The sequence below is a fragment of the Mobula hypostoma genome, chromosome 2 (genome assembly GCF_963921235.1).
Source record: "Mobula hypostoma chromosome 2, sMobHyp1.1, whole genome shotgun sequence".
Lineage (NCBI taxonomy): Eukaryota > Metazoa > Chordata > Chondrichthyes > Myliobatiformes > Myliobatidae > Mobula > Mobula hypostoma.
In genome coordinates, this window is record NC_086098.1 from 47,048,636 (window position 1) to 47,069,155 (window position 20,520).

The following is a 20,520-nucleotide window of genomic DNA, read 5'->3' on the forward strand; positions in this document are numbered from 1 at the left end:
ACTCTTTGCATCCTGCCTATCAATCACTGCTTCATCCATGCTAATCGACTCCAACATCTTCCCAACCACTGCAGTCAGATTAACTAGCCTATAATTTTCTTTCTTCTGCCTCTCGTTCTTCTTGAAGAGTAGAGTGACATTTGCAATTTTCCAGTCTTCTGGAACCATTCCAGAATTTAGGGATTCTTGAAATATCATTACTAGTGCCTCAACAATCACTTCAGCCACCTCCTTCATTGTTCTGGGGTGTATACCATCTGGTCCACACCTTTCAGTTTCCCAATAACATTCTCCCTTGTAATGGCAACTTCACACACTTCTGGCCCGACACCTGGAACTTCCACCACACTGCTAGCATCTTCCACAGTATTTGTGGAAGATGCTAGTAGCGTTTGTACTACATTAATAAGTACTTATACTTATAAATACTTATGCAGTTCATTTCCTCATCACCATCTCCCCAGCATTGTTTTCCAGTGGTCCGATATCCACTCTTACCTATCTTTTACACATTATGTATCCAAAGAAACTTTCAGTATCCTTTTTATTATTGGCTAGCTTACTTTCATATTCTACCTCTTCCTTCTTAATGACTTTTGTAAAGTTGCCTTTTGTTGGTTTTCAAAAGCTTCCCAATCGTCTCACTTTCCACTATTTTTGCTCTATTTTATGTCCTCTCTTTGGCTTTTATGTTGGCTTTGACTTCGCTTGTTAGTCATGGTTGTGTCATCTTGCCTTTAGAATACTCCTCCTTTGGGACGTATATACCCTGTGCCTTCCTAATCGCTTCCAGAAATTCCAGCCATTGCTGCTGTGTCGTCATCCCTGCCAGTGTTCTTTTCTAATAAATTTTGGCCAACTCTTTTCTCATGCCTCTGTAATTCTGACATTGTATGTGTCACTGCAATACTGATACATCTGACCTCTCCAATTTCAGGGTGTATTTGATCATATTACAATCACTTTCCCCTAAAGGTTCTTTTACCTTAAACCCTCTAATCAATTCCAGCTCATTGCATAACACACAATCCAGAATAGCTGATCCCCCTAATGGGCTCAATCACAAGTTACTCCAAAAGGCTATCACCTCTTGGGATCCACCACCAACCAGGTTTTCCAAATCTACCTGCATACTGATATCCCCATGACTATTATAACACTGCCCTTATGGCATACATTTTCCATCTCCTGTTGTAATTTGTAGACCACATCCTTACTACAGTCTGTATACAACTTTCATCAGTTTCTTTCTACCTTGCAAGGTAAGAAGACACTGACATAAACATATTCATATCAAAATTTAAAAATAGGTTGCATCTTCACACAGATTTATCAAAGCTTTAATTTCCAAATAGCTGCTAAAATGGCAATCTAACAGCTAAGTATGAAAAAGCCAGAATTGAAAGAATTGGATTAAGTGGTAATTAATTATAAAGCTACCAGTCAATCAGACAAAAATGAATCCCTCTTTTGGAAAAAACATTTGGCAACTAAAATGATGATAAGAATATGCTTAGAATCAAAGCAGGAAGTTAAACAGTAGAGGCAATTACAAAAAGTCAGTTGAACAAAATTTAAAGCAAATTAAATACTGTAAACAACAAAAAATTGTGCTATTGGTCAACAACCACTGTGGAATGGAATTAAAAAGCAAAACCAAACCACTTTGAAAGCTCTTTAATCTGTTTCAAACAAAATCAGCTAGAAAAAAAAGAACAAAGATCGCAATTTAACCTTCAAGAAGAAATTTCACATTCCCATCCAGCAGAAATTACTGCGATCTTGCTGCTTGTATTAACCGGGGAAAACCCACCTGATGCTCAATGTGAACTCCATCACCCGTGGGCCACCGGTGTTTGTTTGAGTAGCCGCCCAGCTGCTCGCCTGGTTGCCGCTGGAAGAAGTAACCCACCGTGGCGTCGTCCTGCGAGCGACCACTCATAAGTGGCTGCGCACCGGGGTGTCCAGACGCGATGGCCGGGGTGGCGCCAGAGCCCAGGGCCCTTGGTGGCGCCGCGCTCAACACCAGGCTGCTGCCGTCGTTGCTGTTGCCGTTTCCAACGCTGCCTTCAGGAGCAGCCCCGCCGCCGGTACTCCCGTGCATCATCCGCGTCGACTCCTGCTGCCAAGTCACTTCACTCATGCCCAGCAGGACACATGAAGTATTCATTCCACCACGGCAACCTGTGGGGCAGATAACAGCAGATCAACAAGCGTCCTGAGAGAGAGAGGCCGGAATGCCAATGTCCGGGCACCACTGAAGGGCCCGGGAACCAAAACACCATCACCACATCAAAGTGAGTTCAAAACAAGCGAGACTCAGCCGAAACGGGTAATAACCCGGACCCCTTCCCTCGAGGATAGGGCCGGGAAGCCGGCTGAAGGCTCCCCTCCCATTCTCCTCTTTGTTCCGACTGCTATGTCACAACAGGCCGGGCTAGGCGACATCGCCCTCAGGAGCGCGGGCTGCTGGCCATCGCACGCGGTCCCGAACATGCTCACCTGCGCGGTGTGGGCACAATAGAGGGCCACGCCACTATCTTTTCCCCCCTTTTCCTTTCGCCCGCAGCCACTCGCGGCGCTTACAGCAACATGGCGCCCGGCATCTTGTTCGCGCAAAGCACGCCGGCCCCGCTCCCGCTCCTCCCCCGGCTCTCAGCGCGCCGGCCCCGGCCCCGCTCCCGCTCCTCCCCCGGCTCTCAGCGCGCCAGCCCCGCTCCCGCTCCTCCCCCGGCTCTCAGCGCGCCGGCCCCGGCCCGCTCCCGCTCCTCCCCCGGCTCTCAGCGCGCCAGCCCCGCTCCCGCTCCTCCCCCGGCTCTCAGCGCGCCGGCCCCGGCCCGCTCCCGCTCCTACCCCAGGTCGCGTCCTGTCCTGGACGGCTCTCAGCGCGCCGGCCCGCTCCCGTTCCCGCTCCCGCTCCTACCCCAGGTCGCGTCCTGTCCTGGACGGCTCTCAGCGCGCCGGCCCCGCTCCCGTTCCCACTCCTCCCCCGGCTCTCAGCGCGCCGGCCCCGGCCCGCTCCCGCTCCTAGCCCAGGTCGCGTCCTGTCCTGGACGGCTCTCAGCGCGCCGGCCCGCTCCCGTTCCCGCTCCTGCCCCGGCCCGCTCCCGCTCCTACCCCAGGTCGCGTCCTGTCCTGGACGGCTCTCAGCGCGCCGGCCCCGCTCCCGCTCCCGCTCCTCCCCCGGCTCGCGTCCTGGACGGCTCCCAGCGCGCCAGGGTTTCGGGCACGGGGAAGCCGCTCTCCCGCATGCGAAGGGAGGATTCGGACAAGCCGCGCCCCTACGGCAGTGGAATCGACTGGGTCGGTGGGTGGATGCTGGAGTCGTGGAAGCAATCCCGATGGAGGCGCTTAGAAGAATGGTGCAAGCGCGCTCCAGACGGGGGGAGGGGGGGAGTGGGATCGTCCTCCGGAACGGGTTGGGGGCATCGTCCAAGCCGCGCTCCAGCAGACGGTACCAGACACGGAGGAACACTATGCATACTGCATCGCTAAATGTAGGAAGCCTGTACAATGTCAGAAGCAGCCTGCCCAGAGCAGAGGAAAAGAGAACGGGGTAGATTGGGAGTAATTACATTGCTAGTGAGAGAGACAAACTGCAGCACCAGGATCAAGAGAAGGAGGAAGAAACTGACGCTGCATGGCTTAGGTAGAAAAGAGAAAACCATGGGAGGTACATGGGCACACTTGGCTCGACTGATGTTGGAATGAAGTCGGAAGAGCTGGGGCACTCAAATTAACTTGGGTCTGTAGAGGGAATACTATACAGTGCAATACACTGAATCACAACCTTCTCAATAACTCATGACCCCTGACACCTAGGCTGGCAGCTATATGGAACAGCATATGTAAATTCGCATCTAGGTGTGGAAATTTGTTGCCATTCCTTCACTGTTGTCCAAAATCCTGGAGTGGAATTCCTTATTAACCCTGGAATATGTGGAAGCAGTTGAAAATAAGTAGCTCAGTCTCAGCACAGTATCTCAAGGTCGATAAATGAAAGGTGAGAGAGGGAAACAGGTGGGGGGCCAGTTACCGGATATTCAAGAAATCAACATCCATGCCATCAGGTTGAAGGCTGTCAAGGTGGAATGTGAGATGTTGCTCCCAGTAGCCACTCATTTCAATCCTACTTCACATTCCCATTCCAACATGGTCTCCTCTATAGCCTGATGAGGCCACACTCAAGTTGGAAGAGCAATATTGTTCCCTGCCCCCACCTGTGTGTTGCCTTGGATTGAAAGTATCTGAGAATTTTCTCGTGTTTGTAAAAACAGGCTGATTTGGCAGATGAATGCGTGGCTGAGAAATATTCACATGGTGTGTGAAATAACTACTGAGTTTATATTTGAAAGTCTCTAGGGTACTACTCAATTATGTGGTTTGTTCCATGTGTCCACAACTCACTGCATTAAGAAATGCTTCCTGATTTTACTCTGAAATCTCCCTTTATCCAGTCTCCACCTATGGCCCCATGTCCTTGTTAATGGTTTAATTTTGAAGTAGCACCTGGCATCCACCTTGCTTATTCACTTAATGATTTTGAACACTTCTAGCATGTTTCCTCTCACTCTGCGTCTACTTAGGCTAAAAAGATTTAATTATTTCAATCTTTCTTCATATCTCATACCCTGCAGACCTAGAATGAATCTTGTTGCCCTTCTCTGAACTCTCTCTAGTGCCATCATATTCCTCATAAAATACGGAGGCCAAAATTGTACACAGTATACTATATACATGTATATAGTTAAATGACAATAGACTCGACTTGAAATGACAGATCATACATACACCAGCATAAAATTATAAAGAAATTATATTTACCAGTTTTGTCAACCTATTAATGGGAAAAGAAAGATAAAAGGGTTCATTACAGTTAAACCAGTCTGATAAACGTTGGACAACAGTCCTTTCAAATAAGACAACACTTCACCTCCAAGTCTGTTAGAGTAATCTACTGTATCCAGTGCAACCTCTTTTATATCATGAGATCCAATATAGATAGAGGGGCTGCTTTGTTGAGCACCTTCACTTTGTCCATTCCACAAGGCTGAACCTCCTGGTGTTTATCCATATTAATTTGACTTCCTATTCACATTCTGACATAGTCTGTCCATGGTCTCCTCTACTGCCATGAAAAGGCCGCACTCAGGTAAATCATAGTCATACTTTATTAATCCCAGGGGATACTGGTTTTCATTACAGTTGCTCCATAAATAATAAATAGTAATAGAACCATAACAGTTAAATAGTAATATGTAAATTATGCTGGGAAATTATGAAATAAATCTGGGACCAGCCTATTGGCTTGGGGTGTCTGACCCTCCAAGGGAGGAGTTATAAAGTTTGATGGCCACAGGCAGGAATGACTTCCTATGACGCTCAGTGCTGCATCTCGGTGGAATGAGTCTCTGGCTGAATGTACTCCTGTGCCCACCCAGTACATTATGTAGTGGATGGGAGACATTGTCCAAGATGGCATGCAACTTGGACAGCTTCCTCTTTTCAGACACCACCGTCAGAGAGTCCAGTTCCATCCCCACATCACTGGCCTTACGAATGAGTTTGTTGATTCTGTTGGTGTCTGCCACCCTCAGCCTGGTGCCCCAGCACACAACAGGAAACGTGATAGCACTGGCCACCACAAAGGAAGTGATACTCTTGTTCCATCTGGGTAGCCTCCAGCTTGATTTCTCTAACTTCTGGTAATTTCTCCTCCCTCCATTTCTGTTTTTTCCATTCTGGAGGCCAAATCAGCGGGAAGGAGCGTACTTCAAGGAGGTTACTCATAGGTTGGGAAAGCTTGAATAAAAGGAGAGATTCACTTCGTGGGTGTTCAGACATTCTGGAGGCCCAATCAGCAGCGGGAACAGAGCACTTCAAAGTAAGTAAAAGTACAGAAGGGACAAGTGGTGCAGCCATTGTTGGGAGTGGGCCAGTGGTGAGAGTGGACCATCCGGCTTTGACTCAAGAGGCTTCAACGAGAAGAGGCTGAGGGTAAAGACACAGGTTAGAAGATTTGGTCTTGGTTGCCTATTGTACAGTGCAGGCAGGATGGCAGATAAGCCAGTCGAAGATTCCTCCTGTACAATGTGCCAATTCATGGAACCTGGTGGTCTTCCTGATGACTATATCTGCAGGAAGTGCAGCCAACTCCAGCTCATGGAAGACCACATAAAGGATCATCCAGGAGGCAGAGCATTTGATAGATATGACTTCTGAGCTGGTGGCTACACCCACAGTGCAGAATTCGGGGAGTAAATGGGTGAACACCGAGAGAAGGAAGTCAGTGCAGGGTCCCCCTGTGGCCATTCCCTTCAGCAACAGGTACACCATTTTGGATACCGCCAAAGGGGGTTGACCTACCTGGGCAAGGCAGCAGCCGCCAGACCAATAGGACTGTGATCGGCTCTGAGCCTCAGAAGGGTAGGGTGAAGTCAGGCGGAGCAACAGTCATAAGGGACTGGATAGTTAGGGGGGACTGATAGGAGATTCTGTGGCAGCAGAAGAGACGCCAGGATAGTGTGTTGCCTCCTGGGTGCTCGGGTCCAGGATGTCTGAGCGGTTGCAGAGTATTCTTGAAGGGGAGGGTGAGCAGCCAGAGGTCATAGTACATGTTAATACCAATGACGTAGGCAGGAAAGAGGTAGAGGTCCTGCACAGTAAGTTTAGGGAGTTAGGAAGGAGGTTCATGAGCAGTAATCTCTGACTACTCCCGGTGCCATGATGTGGGGAAGGTCAGAACAGGAAGATAATGCAGATGAATGAGTGGCTGGGAGATGGTGTAGGGGGCATGGTTTAAAGTTCTTGGAACATTGTAACATTTTCTGGGGAAGGGGGTGACCTATACAAGTGGGACAAGTTGCATCTGAACTGGAGGGAAACCAGTATCTTGGGAGGGAGTTTGATAATGCTATTGGAGAGGGTTTAAACTAGATTTGAAGTGGGGTGGTAACCGAAATGAAGAGGCAGAGGATGGGGCAGTTGGCGCACAAGTAGACACCGCTTGTAGGGAGTTTGTGAGAAAGGATAAGCAGATGACAGAGCAAAGGTGCACTCAGATGTGTCTGTTTTAATGCAAGGAGTATCATAAGCAAGCCAGATGAATTTAGCGCATGGATCAATACGTGGAACTATGACGTTGCCAATACAGAGACTTGGATGTCTCAGGGGCAAGAATGGCTGCTGATGTTTCAGAAAGGACAGGGAGGTAGGGAGGTGGGGAAGTGGCACTGCTAATCAGAGATACTGTCACGGCTGCAGAAAAGGAGGAGGTCTTGGAGGGATTGTCTATTAGTTATTGCGGGTGGAAATCAGAAACAGGAAATGGGCAATAACTCTACTAGGTGTTTGTATAAACCCCCCCCCCCCCCGCCAATAGTAACAGAGACACCAAGGAGCAGATAGGGAGGCAGATTCTGGTGCAATAATAGGGTTGTTGTGATGGGTGATTTTAACTTTGCTAATATTAAGACCATAAGATATAGAACCAGAAGTAGGCCATTCGTCCCATCAAGTCTGCTCTGCCATTCAATCATGGGCTGATCCAATTCTTCCAGTCATCCCCACTCTCCTGCCTTCATCCCCTACCCTTTGATGCCCTGGCTAATCAAGAACCTGTCTATCTCTCTCTTAAATGTACCCGATGACTTGGCCTCCACAGCCGCTCGTGGCAACAAATTCCACAGATTTACCACCCTCTGACTAAAGTAATTTCTCTGCATCTCTGTTCTAAATGGACGTCCTTCAGTCCTGAAGTCGTGTCCTCTTATCCTAGATTCCCTTACCATGGTAAATAACTGTGCCATATCTAATCTGTTCAGACCTTTTAACATTCGGAACATTTCTATGAGATCCCCCCCTCATTCTCCTGAACTCCAGGGAATACAGCCCAAGAGCTGCCAGATGTTCCTCATACAGCAACCCTTTCATTCCTGGAACCCTCTCCAATGTCAGTATATCCTTTCTAAAATAAAGAGTCCAAAACTGCACACAATGCTTCAACAAGTGTGGTCCCACATGTGCCTTATACAGCCTCAACATCACATCTCTGCTGTTGTATTCTATATCTCTAGAAATAAATGCCAACATTGTATTCGCCTTCTTCACCACCGACTCAACCTAGAGGTTAACCTTTGGGATATCCTGCACAAGGACTCCCAAGTCCCTTTGCATCTCTGCATTTTGAATTCTCTCCCCATCTAAATAATAGTCTGCCTGTTTATTTCTTCCACCAAAGTACATGACCATACACTTTCCAACATCGTATTTCATTTGCCACTTCTTTACCCATTCCTCTAAACTATCTAAGTCTCTCTGCAGGCTTTCTGCTTCCTCAACACTACCCGCTCCTCCACCTATCTTTGTATCATTGGCAAATCTAGCAACAAATCCATTAACCCCTTAGTCCAAATCATTGACATACATCGTAAGAAGCAGCGGCCCCAGCACTGACCCCTGTGGAACTCCACTGGTAACCGGCAGCCAGCCAGAATAAGATCCCTTTATTCCCACTCTCTGTTTTCTGCTGATCAGACAATGCTCCACCCACGCTGGTAACTCTCCTGTAATTCCATGGGCTCTTATCTTGCTAAGCAGCCTTCTAAAAATCCAAGTACACCACATCTACGGCATCTCCTTTGTCTACCCTGCTTGTAATTTCCTCAAAAAATTGCAGTAGGTTAGTCAGGCAGGATTTTCCTTTCAGGAAACCATGCTGGCTTTGACGCAGTTGAGACAGTTGATGTCTCCAACTGTCGCCAAGACGTCAACCGTCTCAACTTTACCACTCCTCTCTCCTGTTCCAACCTCACCCTCTCTGAATGCATTGCCCTCCACGCTCTCTGCACTAATCCCAACCTCATCATCAAACCCGCTGACAAAGGTGGTGCTGTAGTAGTTTGGCGGATGGACCTCTACCTCACTGAGGCCAAATGGCAGCTCTCCGTCACCACCTCTTACTTACCCCTGGAACAGGACCCCACCAAAAAACATCAAACCATTGTCTCCCATACCATCACTGCCCTTATCAACTCCAGAGACCTTCCATCCTCAGCCACTAAACTCATAATTCTCACACCCCTTACCGCTCGGTTTTACCTCCTCCCCAAGATCCACAAGCCTGACTGTCCCTGTAGACCCATGGTTTCTGCCTGCTCCTGTCCCACCAAACTTGTATCTGCCTACCTAGACTCCATTTTGTCACCCATAGCTCAGTCCCTCCCCACCTACATTCTGGATACGTCCCATGCCCTCCACCTCTTCAATAACTTCCAGTTCCCCGGTCCCAAATGCTTCATTTTCACTATGGATGTCCAATCCCTATACACCTCCATTCCCCATCAAGAAGGCCTCAAAGCCCTCCGCTACCTTCTGGATAACAGACCTCACAAGTTCCCCACCACCACTACCCTCCTCCGGTTGGCAGAACTGGTTCTCACACTCAATATCTTCTCTTTTGGCTCTTCCCACTTTCTTCAGACTAAGAGTGTAGCTATGGGAACTCGAATGGGCCCTAGCTATGCCTGCCTCTTCATTGGTTATGTGGAACAGTCTGTGCTCCAAACCTATTCTGGTGCTGCTCCCCAACTTTTGCTTCGGTACATTGATGACTACATTGATGCTGCTTCCTGCACCCATGCTGAGCTCGTCAATTTCATCGACTTTACTTCTAACTTCCACCCAGCCCTCAAATTCACTTGGTCCATCTCGTACACTTCTCTCCCCTTTCTCGATCTCTCGGTCTCCATCTCTGGAGACAGACTGTCCACTGACATCTTCTACAAGCCCACTGACTCTCATAACTACCTCAACTATACCTCTTCCCACCCCGCCACATGCAAAAATGCCATTCCCTATTCCCAGCTCCTCCGTCTCCGCCGCATCTGCTCCAAGGATGAGGTTTTCCGTTCCAGGACATCTTAAATGTCCTCTTTCTTTAATGATCGTGGTTTCCCTTCTGCTGTCATCAATGATGCCCTCACCTGTATCTCCTCCATTTCCCTCACTTCAGCTCTAACCCCATCCTCCCACCACCACAACAGGGACAGAGTTCCCCTTGTCCTCACCTACCACCCCACCAGTCTCCGGATCCAGCACATTATCCTCCGCAACTTGTGCCACCTTCAACAGGACCCCACCACTAAGCACATCTTTCCCTCTCCACCCCTCTCTGCTTTCCGCAGGGATCGGTCCCTCCGCGACTCCCTTATCCACACATCCCTCCCCACGGATATCCCACCCGGCACTTATCCTTGTAAGCGTAAGTGGTATACCTGTCCCTACACCTCCTCTCTTGCCACCATTCAGGGCCCCAAACAGTCCTTCCAGGTGAGGCAACACTTCACTTGTGAGTCTGTTGGGGTCATCTATTGCATCCGGTGCTCCCGGTGCAGCCTCCTCTACATCGGTGAAACCTGACGCAGATTGGGGGACCGCTTTGTCGAACACCTCCGCTCCGTCCGCCAAAACAGACAGGATCTCCCAGTAGCCACCCACTTCAACTCTGCTTCCCACTCCCATTCAGATATGTCCATACATGGCTTCCTCTACTGCCATGATGAGGCTAAACTCAGGTTGGAGGAGCAACACCTCATATACCGTCTAGGTAGTCTCCAGTCCCTTGGTATGAACATGGAATTCTCCAACTTCCGGTACTTCCCTCCCCCTCCCTTCCCCTATCCCTATGTCACTCTGCCCCCTCCCCCAGCTGCATATCACCTCCCTCATGGTTCTGCCTCCTTCTACTACCCATTGTGTTTTCCCCTATTCTTTCTTTCCTGCCTGTCACCTCCCTGCCTCCCCTCCCCCACCCCTTTATCTTTCCCCTTACTGGGTTTTCACCTGGAACCTACCAGCCTTCTCCTTCCCACCCTCCCCCCACCTTCTTTATAGGGCATCTGCCCCTTCCCTCTTCAGTCCTGACGAAAGGTTCCGGCCCGAAACGTCGACCGATCTTTTCCACGGATGCTGCCCGACCTGCTGAGTTCCCTTAGCGTGTTGTGAGGTAAATCACCGGCCGGACAAAATATATCCCAGGCTACTGTGGGACGTGAGGGAGGAGATTGCTGAGCCTCTGGCAATGATCTTTGCATCATCAATAGGGACAGGAGCAGTACTAGAGAATTGAAAGGTTGCAAACATTGTTCCCTTGTTCTAGAAAGGGAGTAGAGATAACCCAGGAAATTATAGACCAGTGAGTCTTACTTCGGGGGTGGGCAAGTTGTTAGAGAAGATCCTGAGGGACAGTATTTATGAGCAATTGAAGAGACATCATCTGATGAGGGATAGTCAGCAAGGTTTTGTCAAGTGCAGGTCGTGCTTTTCAAGCCTAATTGAATTAGAAGGCAACAAAACACATTGATGAAGGTAGAGCAGTGGATGTCGTATATATGGATTTTAGTAAGGCATTTGATACGGTTCTCCATGCAAGACTCATTCAGAATGTAATGAGGCATGGGATCCAAGGAGATCTTGCTTTGTGGATCCAGAATTGGCTTGACCACAGAAGGCAAAGAGTGGTTGTAGATCATTCATATTCTGCATGGAGGACGGTAACCAGTGGTGTTCCACAGGAATCTGTTCTGGGACCCCTCCTCTTTGTGATTTTTATAAATAACCTGAATAGGGAAGTAGAAGGGTGAGTTAGTAAGTTTGCTGATGACACAAAAGTTGTGTATTGTCTGGAGCGTTGTCAGAGGTTACAGCGGGACATCGATAGGATGCTGAACTGGGTTGAGAAATGGCAGATGGAGTTCAACTCAGGTAAGTGTGAAGCTGTTCATTTCAGTAGGTCAAACTTGAAGACAGAATGTAATATTGATGGTAAGGCTCTTGGTGGTTTGGTGGATCAGCAAGACCTTGAGGTCCATGTCGATAGGACACTCAAAGCTGCTGCACAGGTTGACAATTTTGTTAAGAAGGCGTATGGTGTAATGGCATTATCAACCGTGAGGTTGCGTTCAAGAGCTATGAGGTAACATTAAAGCTATATAAGACTTTAGTTAGACCCCATCTGGAGTACTATGTTCATTTCTGGTCACCTCAACTACAGAAAGGATGTGGATACTATAGAGAGAACGCAGAGGAGATTTACAAGGATGTTGCCTGGATTGGAGAATATGCCTTTTGAGAATAGATTGAGTGAACTCAGCCTTTTCTCCTTGCGGTGATGGAGGATGAGAGGTGACCTGATAGAGCTCACCTCTAGGTGATGAGAGGCATTGATCATGTGGATAGTCAGAGGCTTTTTCCCAGGGCTGAAATGGCTATCATGAGGGGGCATAGTTTTAAGGTGCTTGGAAGTAGGTACAGAGGGATGTCAGAGGTAATTTTTTCACACAGAGAGTGGTGGGTGCGTGGAATGTATTGCCAGCGATGGTAGTAGAGGTGGATGCAATGGGGTCTTTTAAAAGACTCTTCGATAGGTATATGGAGCTTTGAAAAATAGAGGATTATGCGGTACAGAAATACTAGGCATTTTCTAAAGTAGGATACATGGTTGACACAACATTGTGGTCTGAAGGGCCTGTAATGTGCTGTAGATTTCTATGATTCCTCATTATAGTTCCCATGTCACCCCTTCTCCTCACATGCCCATCTTCGTTATTTTTTTTTTCTCCAACGGCTTTCTGAGAGGCGGGACTGCGCAGGCGTGTGACGTCGGGCAGTGCAGCGCGGCAGATTTAAAAGGGCAGACATCCTGCTTCGGATTTGATTCGAAGAAGGAGTCTGAGAGTCTGAGTGGGAGTGCCGAGAAAGAGATTTTTGAAATTTTCGTTATTTTTTTTTTCTCCAACGGCTTTCTGAGAGGCGGGACTGCGCAGGCGTGTGACGTCGGGCAGTGCAGCGCGGCAGATTTAAAAGGGCAGACATCCTGCTTCGGATTTGATTCGAAGAAGGAGTCTGAGAGTCTGAGTGGGAGTGCCGAGAAAGAGATTTTTGAAATTTTCGTTATTTTTTTTTTCTCCAACGGCTTTCTGAGAGGCGGGACTGCGCAGGCGTGTGACGTCGGGCAGTGCAGCGCGGCAGATTTAAAAGGAACAAAGCCTCATAGAGCGGGCAGCGTAGTTTGCGGGCTGCGGAGTGAGCCGGGAGCAGAGTGAAGACTTAAGGGCTTCGGCTCAACGGGCTTAGGCGGAAGCGGGCGAGGCGAGGAAGGTTTGACATTCATTTTCTGTTGCTATTTGAGGAGAGGGGCATTATGACTGTGAGGGCAGTTTGCTGTTCTCGGTGTCGGATGTGGGAGGCCCTGGAGTCTCCAAGCCTCCCGGACGTCTACATCTGCGCCAAGTGCATCGAGATGCAGCTCCTAAGGGACCGCGTTACGGAACTGGAGCTGCAGCTCGATGACCTTCGTCTGGTCAGGGAGAGCGAGGAGGTGATAGAGAGGAGTGGAAGGCAGGTGGTCACGCCGGGGCCACGGGAGGCAGACAAGTGGGTCACGGTTAGGAGAGGGAAGGGGAAAAGGCAGGTGATGAGGAGTACCCCGGCGGCTGTGCCCCTTAACAACAGGTACTCCTGTTTGAGTACTGTTGGGGGGGACTGCTTACCCGGGGGAAGCGACAGTGGCCCTGCCTCCGGCACAGAGTCTGGCCCTGTAGCTCAGAAGGGTAGGGCAAGGAAGAGGAGGGCAGTTGTGATAGGGGACTCGATAGTAAGGGGGTCAGATAGGCGATTCTGTGGACGCAGTCCAGAGACTCGGATGGTAGTTTGCCTCCCTGGTGCCAGGGTCCGGGATATTTCTGATCGTGTCCAAGATATCCTGAAGTGGGAGGGTGAAGAGCCAGAGGTCCTGGTACATATAGGTACCAATGACATAGGTAGGAAAAGGGATGAGGTCCTGAAAGAAGAATATAGGGAGCTAGGAAGGGAGTTGAGAAAAAGGACCGCAAAGGTAGTAATCTCGGGATTACTGCCTGTGCCACGCGACAGTGAGAGTAGGAATGCGATGAGGTGGAGGATAAATGCGTGGCTGAGGGATTGGAGCAGGGGGCAGGGATTCAAGTTTTTGGATCATTGGGACCTCTTTTGGCGTAGGTGTGACCTGTACAAAAAGGACGGGTTACACTTAAATCCTAGGGGGACCAATATCCTGGCAGGGAGATTAGCGGGGGCTACTGAGGTGACTTTAAACTAGAATGGTTGGGGGGTGGGAATCAAATTAAAGCGGCTAGGTGTGAGGAGGTTAGTTCACAACAGAGGGATGGGAACCAGTGCAGAGAGACAGAGGGGTGTAAAGTGAGCGTAGAAGCAAAAAGTACAAAGGGGAAAAGTAAAAGTGGCAGGCCGACAAATCCAGGGCAAGCATTAAAAAGGGCTAAGAGAGTTGTAAAAGAGCGCCTGAAGGCTTTATGTGTCAATGCAAGGAGCATTCGTAATAAGGTGGATGAATTGAAAGTGCAGATTGTTATTAATGATTATGATATAGTTGGGATCACAGAGACATGGCTCCAGGGTGACCAGGGATGGGAGCTCAACGTTCAGGGATATTCAATATTCAGGAGGGATAGACATGAAGGAAGGGGAGGTGGGGTGGCGTTGCTGGTTAAAAAAGAGATTAACGCAATAGAAAGGAAGGACATAAGCCGGGAAGATGTGGAATCGATATGGGTAGAGCTGCGTAACACTAAGGGGCAGAAGACGCTGCTGGGAGTTGTGTACAGGCCACCTAACAGTAGTAGTGAGGTCGGAGATGGTATTAAACAGGAAATTAGAAATGTGTGCAATAAAGGAACAGCAGTTATAATGGGTGACTTCAATCTACATGTAGACTGGGTGAACCAAATTGGTAAAGGTGCTGAGGAAGAGGATTTCTTGGAATGTATGCGGGATGGTTTTTTGAACCAACATGTCGAGGAACCGACTAGAGAGCAGGCTATTCTGGACTGGGTTTTGAGCAATGAGGAAGGGTTAATTAGCGATCTTGTCGTGAGAGGCCCCTTGGGTAAGAGTGACCATAATATGGTGGAATTCTTCATTAACATGGAGAGTGACGTAGTTAATTCAGAAACAAAGGTTCTGAACTTAAAGAGGGGTAACTTTGAAGGTATGAGACATGAATTAGCTAAGATAGACTGGCAAATGACACTTCAAGGATTGACGGTGGATATGCAATGGCAGGCATTTAAAGGTTGCATGGATGAACTACAACAATTGTTCATCCCAGTTTGGCAAAAGAATAAATCAAGGAAGGTAGTGCACCCGTGGCTGACAAGAGAAATTAGGGATAGTATCAATTCCAAAGAAGTAGCATACAAATTAGCCAGAGAAAGTGGCTCACCTGAGGACTGGGAGAAATTCAGAGTTCAGCAGAGGAGGACAAAGGGCTTAATTAGGAAGGGGAAAAAAGATTATGAGAGAAAACTGGCAGAGAACATAAAAACGGACTGTAAAAGCTTTTATAGATATGTAAAAAGGAAAAGACTGATAAAGACAAATGTAGGTCCCCTGCAAACAGAAACAGGTGAATTGATTATGGGGAGCAAGGACATGGCAGACCAATTGAATAATTACTTTGGTTCTGTCTTCACTAAGGAGGACATAAATAATCTTCCAGAAATAGTAAGGGACAGAGGGTCCAGTGAGATGGAGGAACTGAGCGAAATACATGTTAGTAGGGAAGTGGTGTTAGGTAAATTGAAGGGATTGAAGGCAGATAAATCCCCAGGGCCAGATGGTCTGCATCCCAGAGTGCTTAAGGAAGTGGCCCAAGAAATAGTGGATGCATTAGTGATAATTTTTCAAAACTCGTTAGATTCTGGACTAGTTCCTGAGGATTGGAGGGTGGCTAATGTAACCCCACTTTTTAAAAAAGGAGGGAGAGAGAAACCGGGGAATTATAGGCCGGTTAGCCTAACGTCGGTGGTGGGGAAACTGCTGGAGTCAGTTATCAAGGATGTGATAACAGCACATTTGGAAAGCGGTGAAATGATCGGACAAAGTCAGCATGGATTTGTGAAAGGAAAATCATGTCTGACGAATCTCATAGAATTTTTTGAGGATGTAACTAGTAGAGTGGATAGGGGAGAACCAGTGGATGTGGTATATTTGGATTTTCAAAAGGCTTTTGACAAGGTCCCACACAGGAGATTAGTGTGCAAACTTAAAGCACATAGTATTGGGGGTAAGGTATTGGTGTGGGTGGAGAATTGGTTAGCAGACAGGAAGCAAAGAGTGGGAATAAACGGGACCTTTTCAGAATGGCAGGCGGTGACTAGTGGGGTACCGCAAGGCTCAGTGCTGGGACCCCAGTTGTTTACAATATATATTAATGACTTGGATGAGGGAATTAAATGCAGCATCTCCAAGTTTGCGGATGACACGAAGCTGGGTGGCAGTGTTAGCAGTGAGGAGGATGCTAAGAGGATGCAGGGTGACTTGGATAGGTTGGGTGAGTGGGCAAACTCATGGCAGATGCAATTTAATGTGGATAAATGTGAAGTTATCCAGTTTGGTGGCAAAAATAGGAAAACAGATTATTATCTGAATGGTGGCCGATTAGGAAAAGGGGAGGTGCAACGAGACCTGGGTGTCATTATACACCAGTCATTGAAAGTGGGCATGCAGGTACAGCAGGCGGTGAAAAAGGCGAACGGTATGCTGGCATTTATAGCGAGAGGATTCGAGTACAGGAGCAGGGAGGTACTACTGCAGTTGTACAAGGCCTTGGTGAGACCACACCTGGAGTATTGTGTGCAGTTTTGGTCCCCTAATCTGAGGAAAGACATCCTTGCCATAGAGGGAGTACAAAGAAGGTTCACCAGATTGATTCCTGGGATGGCAGGTCTTTCATATGAAGAAAGACTGGATGAACTGGGCTTGTACTCGTTGGAATTTAGAAGATTGAGGGGGGATCTGATTGAAACGTATAAGATCCTAAAGGGATTGGACAGGCTAGATGCGGGAAGATTGTTCCCGATGTTGGGGAGGTCTAGAACGAGGGGTCACAGTTTGAGGATAGAGGGGAAGCCTTTTAGGACCGAGGTTAGGAAAAACTTCTTCACACAGAGAGTGGTGAATCTGTGGAATTCTCTGCCACAGCAAACTGTTGAGGCCAGTTCATTAGCTATGTTTAAAAGGAAGTTAGATATGGCCCTTGTGGCTACAGGGGTCACGGGGTATGGAGGGAAGGCTGGGTTCTGAGTTGGATGATCAGCCATGATCATAATAAATGGCGGTGCAGGCTCGAAGGGCCGAATGGCCTACTCCTGCACCTATTTTCTATGTTTCCTCAGCTGCCTCTCTTCCATAGTCCTCTCCTGTTAGATTTCTTCTTCAACCGCTTGCCTCTTTCATCTATCACCTCCCAGCTTCTTTCTTCATATCACTCCCCCACCCACCCTCCTTCCTCCACACCTGCCAGTTCTCCCCCCCCCCCATTATTTTGGCTTCTTCCCCCTTCCTTTCCAGTTCTGATGAAGGATCTGAGCCTATTCCACTCCATAGATGCTGCCTGACTTGCTAAGTTCCTCTGGCATTTTGTGCATGTTGCTCAAGATTTCCAGCATCTGCAAGATCTGTCATGTTCAAAATCTATCCCAATGTGTAACAGTTTGGATATATTCATAAACCCTAGATTTAATATTGTCTATGTCTTTTCATTTTTAAATGAACACCACAATCGTGAGTTTCCAAATTCCCTTCACTCCGTGTAGCTCTGTTGACTACACACAGTCCAAATTAATCAACTGAGTGCAGCAGGTTTTTTTTATTATTTCAATTCTTTTATGAGTTTTAATTTACTTGTGTTTCTTTGGAATTCATTAATCATTTTTATACCTTCACATTTAATAAATTTCAAATTTCTCTGAAAGTCAGAGAAATTTAGAAGCTATTTGATAATTTGACAGAAGGAAAAATTCTACCTCCAGTTTATTAAGGGTGAATGCCTAAGGACTAATTGATGCTGAGATCTCAAATTCAGGGTGAAGATGATCACTGATTTCAGGCATTAATGACTGGGCCAAGTGTATGGAAGTCCAAAGAGAACGCAAGTGGAGACTCAGCGTAGGTCCAAGACAAGCATTTGACCATCATAAACAGGATCCACTGAACACTCCTATGCTCCTTTGAGAGAAACAGTTTCCTCTGTAATTGATACTTATTTTATTCTAAAATGGAGTTCAGAATCAAGTTTATTATCACTGACATACATGTTGTGAAATTTCTTGTTTGGAGGCAGTAATACAGTTCAAGACATAAATATTACTATAAGTTACAATAAAATTTTACAACATACAAAAGAGGAATAGTGAGGTAGTGTTCAGGGACCATTCAGAAATCTGATGACAGAGGGGAAATATGCTGTTGTTTCTAAAACATTGAGTGTGGGGTCTTCAGCTCCTTTATCTCCTCCCTAATGAGAAGAACATGACCCAGATGATGTGGGTTCTTAGTGATACATTCAGGCAAAGATGTCTTCAAAGCATCCAGTCATAATGCTCTCTAGTGTACATACATTACATAGGAAATTTTCAGAAGTCTTTGGTGACGTACCAAATCTCAAGCTCCAAGTAATGTACTGCCACTGGTGTGCCTTCCTTGTGATTGCATCAATGTGTTGGGCCCAGGATAAATCCCCTCAGATATCGACTCCTAGAAGCTTGAAGCTTCCCCCACTTTTTACATACGTCATGCTGCATTTACAGTTTGATCACATGCACTGTATTGGGTATATAGTATAAGTATATTTAAGAGAAAGACTTTGCAATTTGCATAAGAGGTTAAAGGACCATGTTCATCAATTCCATCATTTACTATGCATACAGAATACTCAAATGCTGCATCAAACAGTTATCATAGTTTCAAGCTTCACATCTATAACTTGTAAATACTGCCAGGTTTTCCCAGCTAAAAGACATTGCATTAAATGGACTGACTCCATTACCTCTTTCCTACTGGATAAGATGGTATAGAGCCGGAATAAATAGTGGGAAACCATATGTCCTAAAACTCACAAAGAGCAAAATATGAGTTGTTGGAGTGTTTTGACGAGGCCTTGGCTGCTGATGGAATGAAAACAATTGAAGATAATGATTTTGTTGGAACGAGTCTTCATTCTTACAAACTATGCTTGCTAATGATGATGTAAGCATATACTGTTTAGTTTCTTGCCCAGCCACGTCATATCCTTCCCCAGCTTCTTTCACTCTTCAGGGAGCCCCTAGAACTGCAAACTTCCCAAAGAATAGAAGAATGATGATATAATTTGATTTTGCATTTGGAGCCATCCCCGCAGGTGTGGACACAGTACAACTTGAAGGATAGGAGAAAGGCAGGATCTATTGAAGGTGAGGCACCAACCACAAGTGATTTAAAGTCAGTGCAAGAGAAAAAGAATGCACAGATGCCAGCTCTCCCCAGATTATTCATGAGTGTTGCTGCTGGGGCCTTAGGTGATAAGTTTGGGTGAGTGGCGACAGAAGGAGACAAGCATGCATGAGCTTTGAAATAATTGATGCAGGAGGAACCTCTCCGTACAACGCAAAGGAAAGATGGTGAAGTTCAGAATCAATCTTACATAAGAAGAAATGAGAACAGTTAACAATGGGATGAACAAAAAATTATGAGATTGTAGCGATGCGCTACACACAGCGCTAGAATAACCACACGGAGTCGGTGAGCTGGAGTTGCGATGACAGAGGTTTATTCAAACTTCGCGGCCCGCTTTAAAGCCTTCCCGTTCCCGCCCTTTTTGCTGCCGGCCCTCTGCCTGCGCACGCTGTTGTGAGCCGGTTCGTGGGTGTCAGAAAGTGGGTCGCCACATAACCCCCCCCCCCAGAACCGGCGATACCTCCCCCAATGTCCACAGTCTGGATCGGCCTCTGTTTGGGAGGTCTGCCCCTGCGCCGCGGTGCCTGAGCCTGGACCGGTTGCGCCAAGTCCACATGGGCCGGTTTGAGTGGGTCCACCGTGAAAACCTGCTCTCTCCCCCCAATGTCCAGCACGAACGTGGACCCGTTGTTGCTGATCACCTTAAACGGCCCCTCGTAGGGCCGCTGTAGCGGTGCCCGGTGTCTGCCCCGTCGTACAAAAAGAAACTTACAGTTCTGCAGGTCTTTGGGTACGCAGGTCGGGCTCTGTCCGTGCTGTGAAGTGGGTATGGGGGCCAGGTTACCGAGCCTCTCCCGTAGTCTGTCCAGGACTGCTGTGGGTTCTTCCTCTTGCCCCCTTGGGGCTGGTATGAACTCTCCTGGGACGACCAGGGGCGCGCCGTACACCAACTCGGCCGACGAGGTGTGTAGGTCCTCCTTGGGCGCGGTGCAGATTCCGAGCAGGACCCAGGGAAGTTCGTCCACCCAGTTAGGCCCCTCCAGGCGGGCCATGAGAGCCGACTTCAGGTGACGGTGGAATCGCTCCACTAGTCCGTTCGACTGTGGGTGGTAGGCAGTTGTGTGGTGTAGCTGTGTTCCTAAAAGTCTGGCCATAGCCGACCACAGGCTGGAGGTGAACTGGGCGCCCCTGTCGGAGGTAATGTGGGCCGGTGCCCCAAAGCGTGCTACCCAGGTTGCGATCAGTGCT

General features: G+C 47.8%; 1 protein-coding gene across 4 annotated transcripts in view; it reads right to left on the reverse strand.

Annotated features, from left to right (window-relative positions):
* The window catches only part of LOC134339795 (pumilio homolog 2-like), a 125,218-nt gene extending 121,949 nt beyond the window's left edge, over positions 1 to 3,269 (reverse strand). For 2 of the 4 annotated variants that reach the window (XM_063036587.1, XM_063036577.1), the window contains exons 1-2: positions 3,118 to 3,269; positions 1,814 to 2,184 (exon numbers count right to left, since the gene is read on the reverse strand). In XM_063036587.1, the coding sequence (XP_062892657.1) occupies positions 1,814 to 2,170 (357 nt within the window). In that variant the 5' untranslated portion in view covers positions 2,171 to 2,184; positions 3,118 to 3,269. Of the gene's footprint in view, positions 1 to 1,813; positions 2,185 to 2,502; positions 2,640 to 3,117 lie in introns of those variants that run through there. The other 2 variants (XM_063036598.1, XM_063036609.1) reach the window with 2 other exon arrangements.
* Positions 3,270 to 20,520: the final 17,251 nt, after the last annotated feature.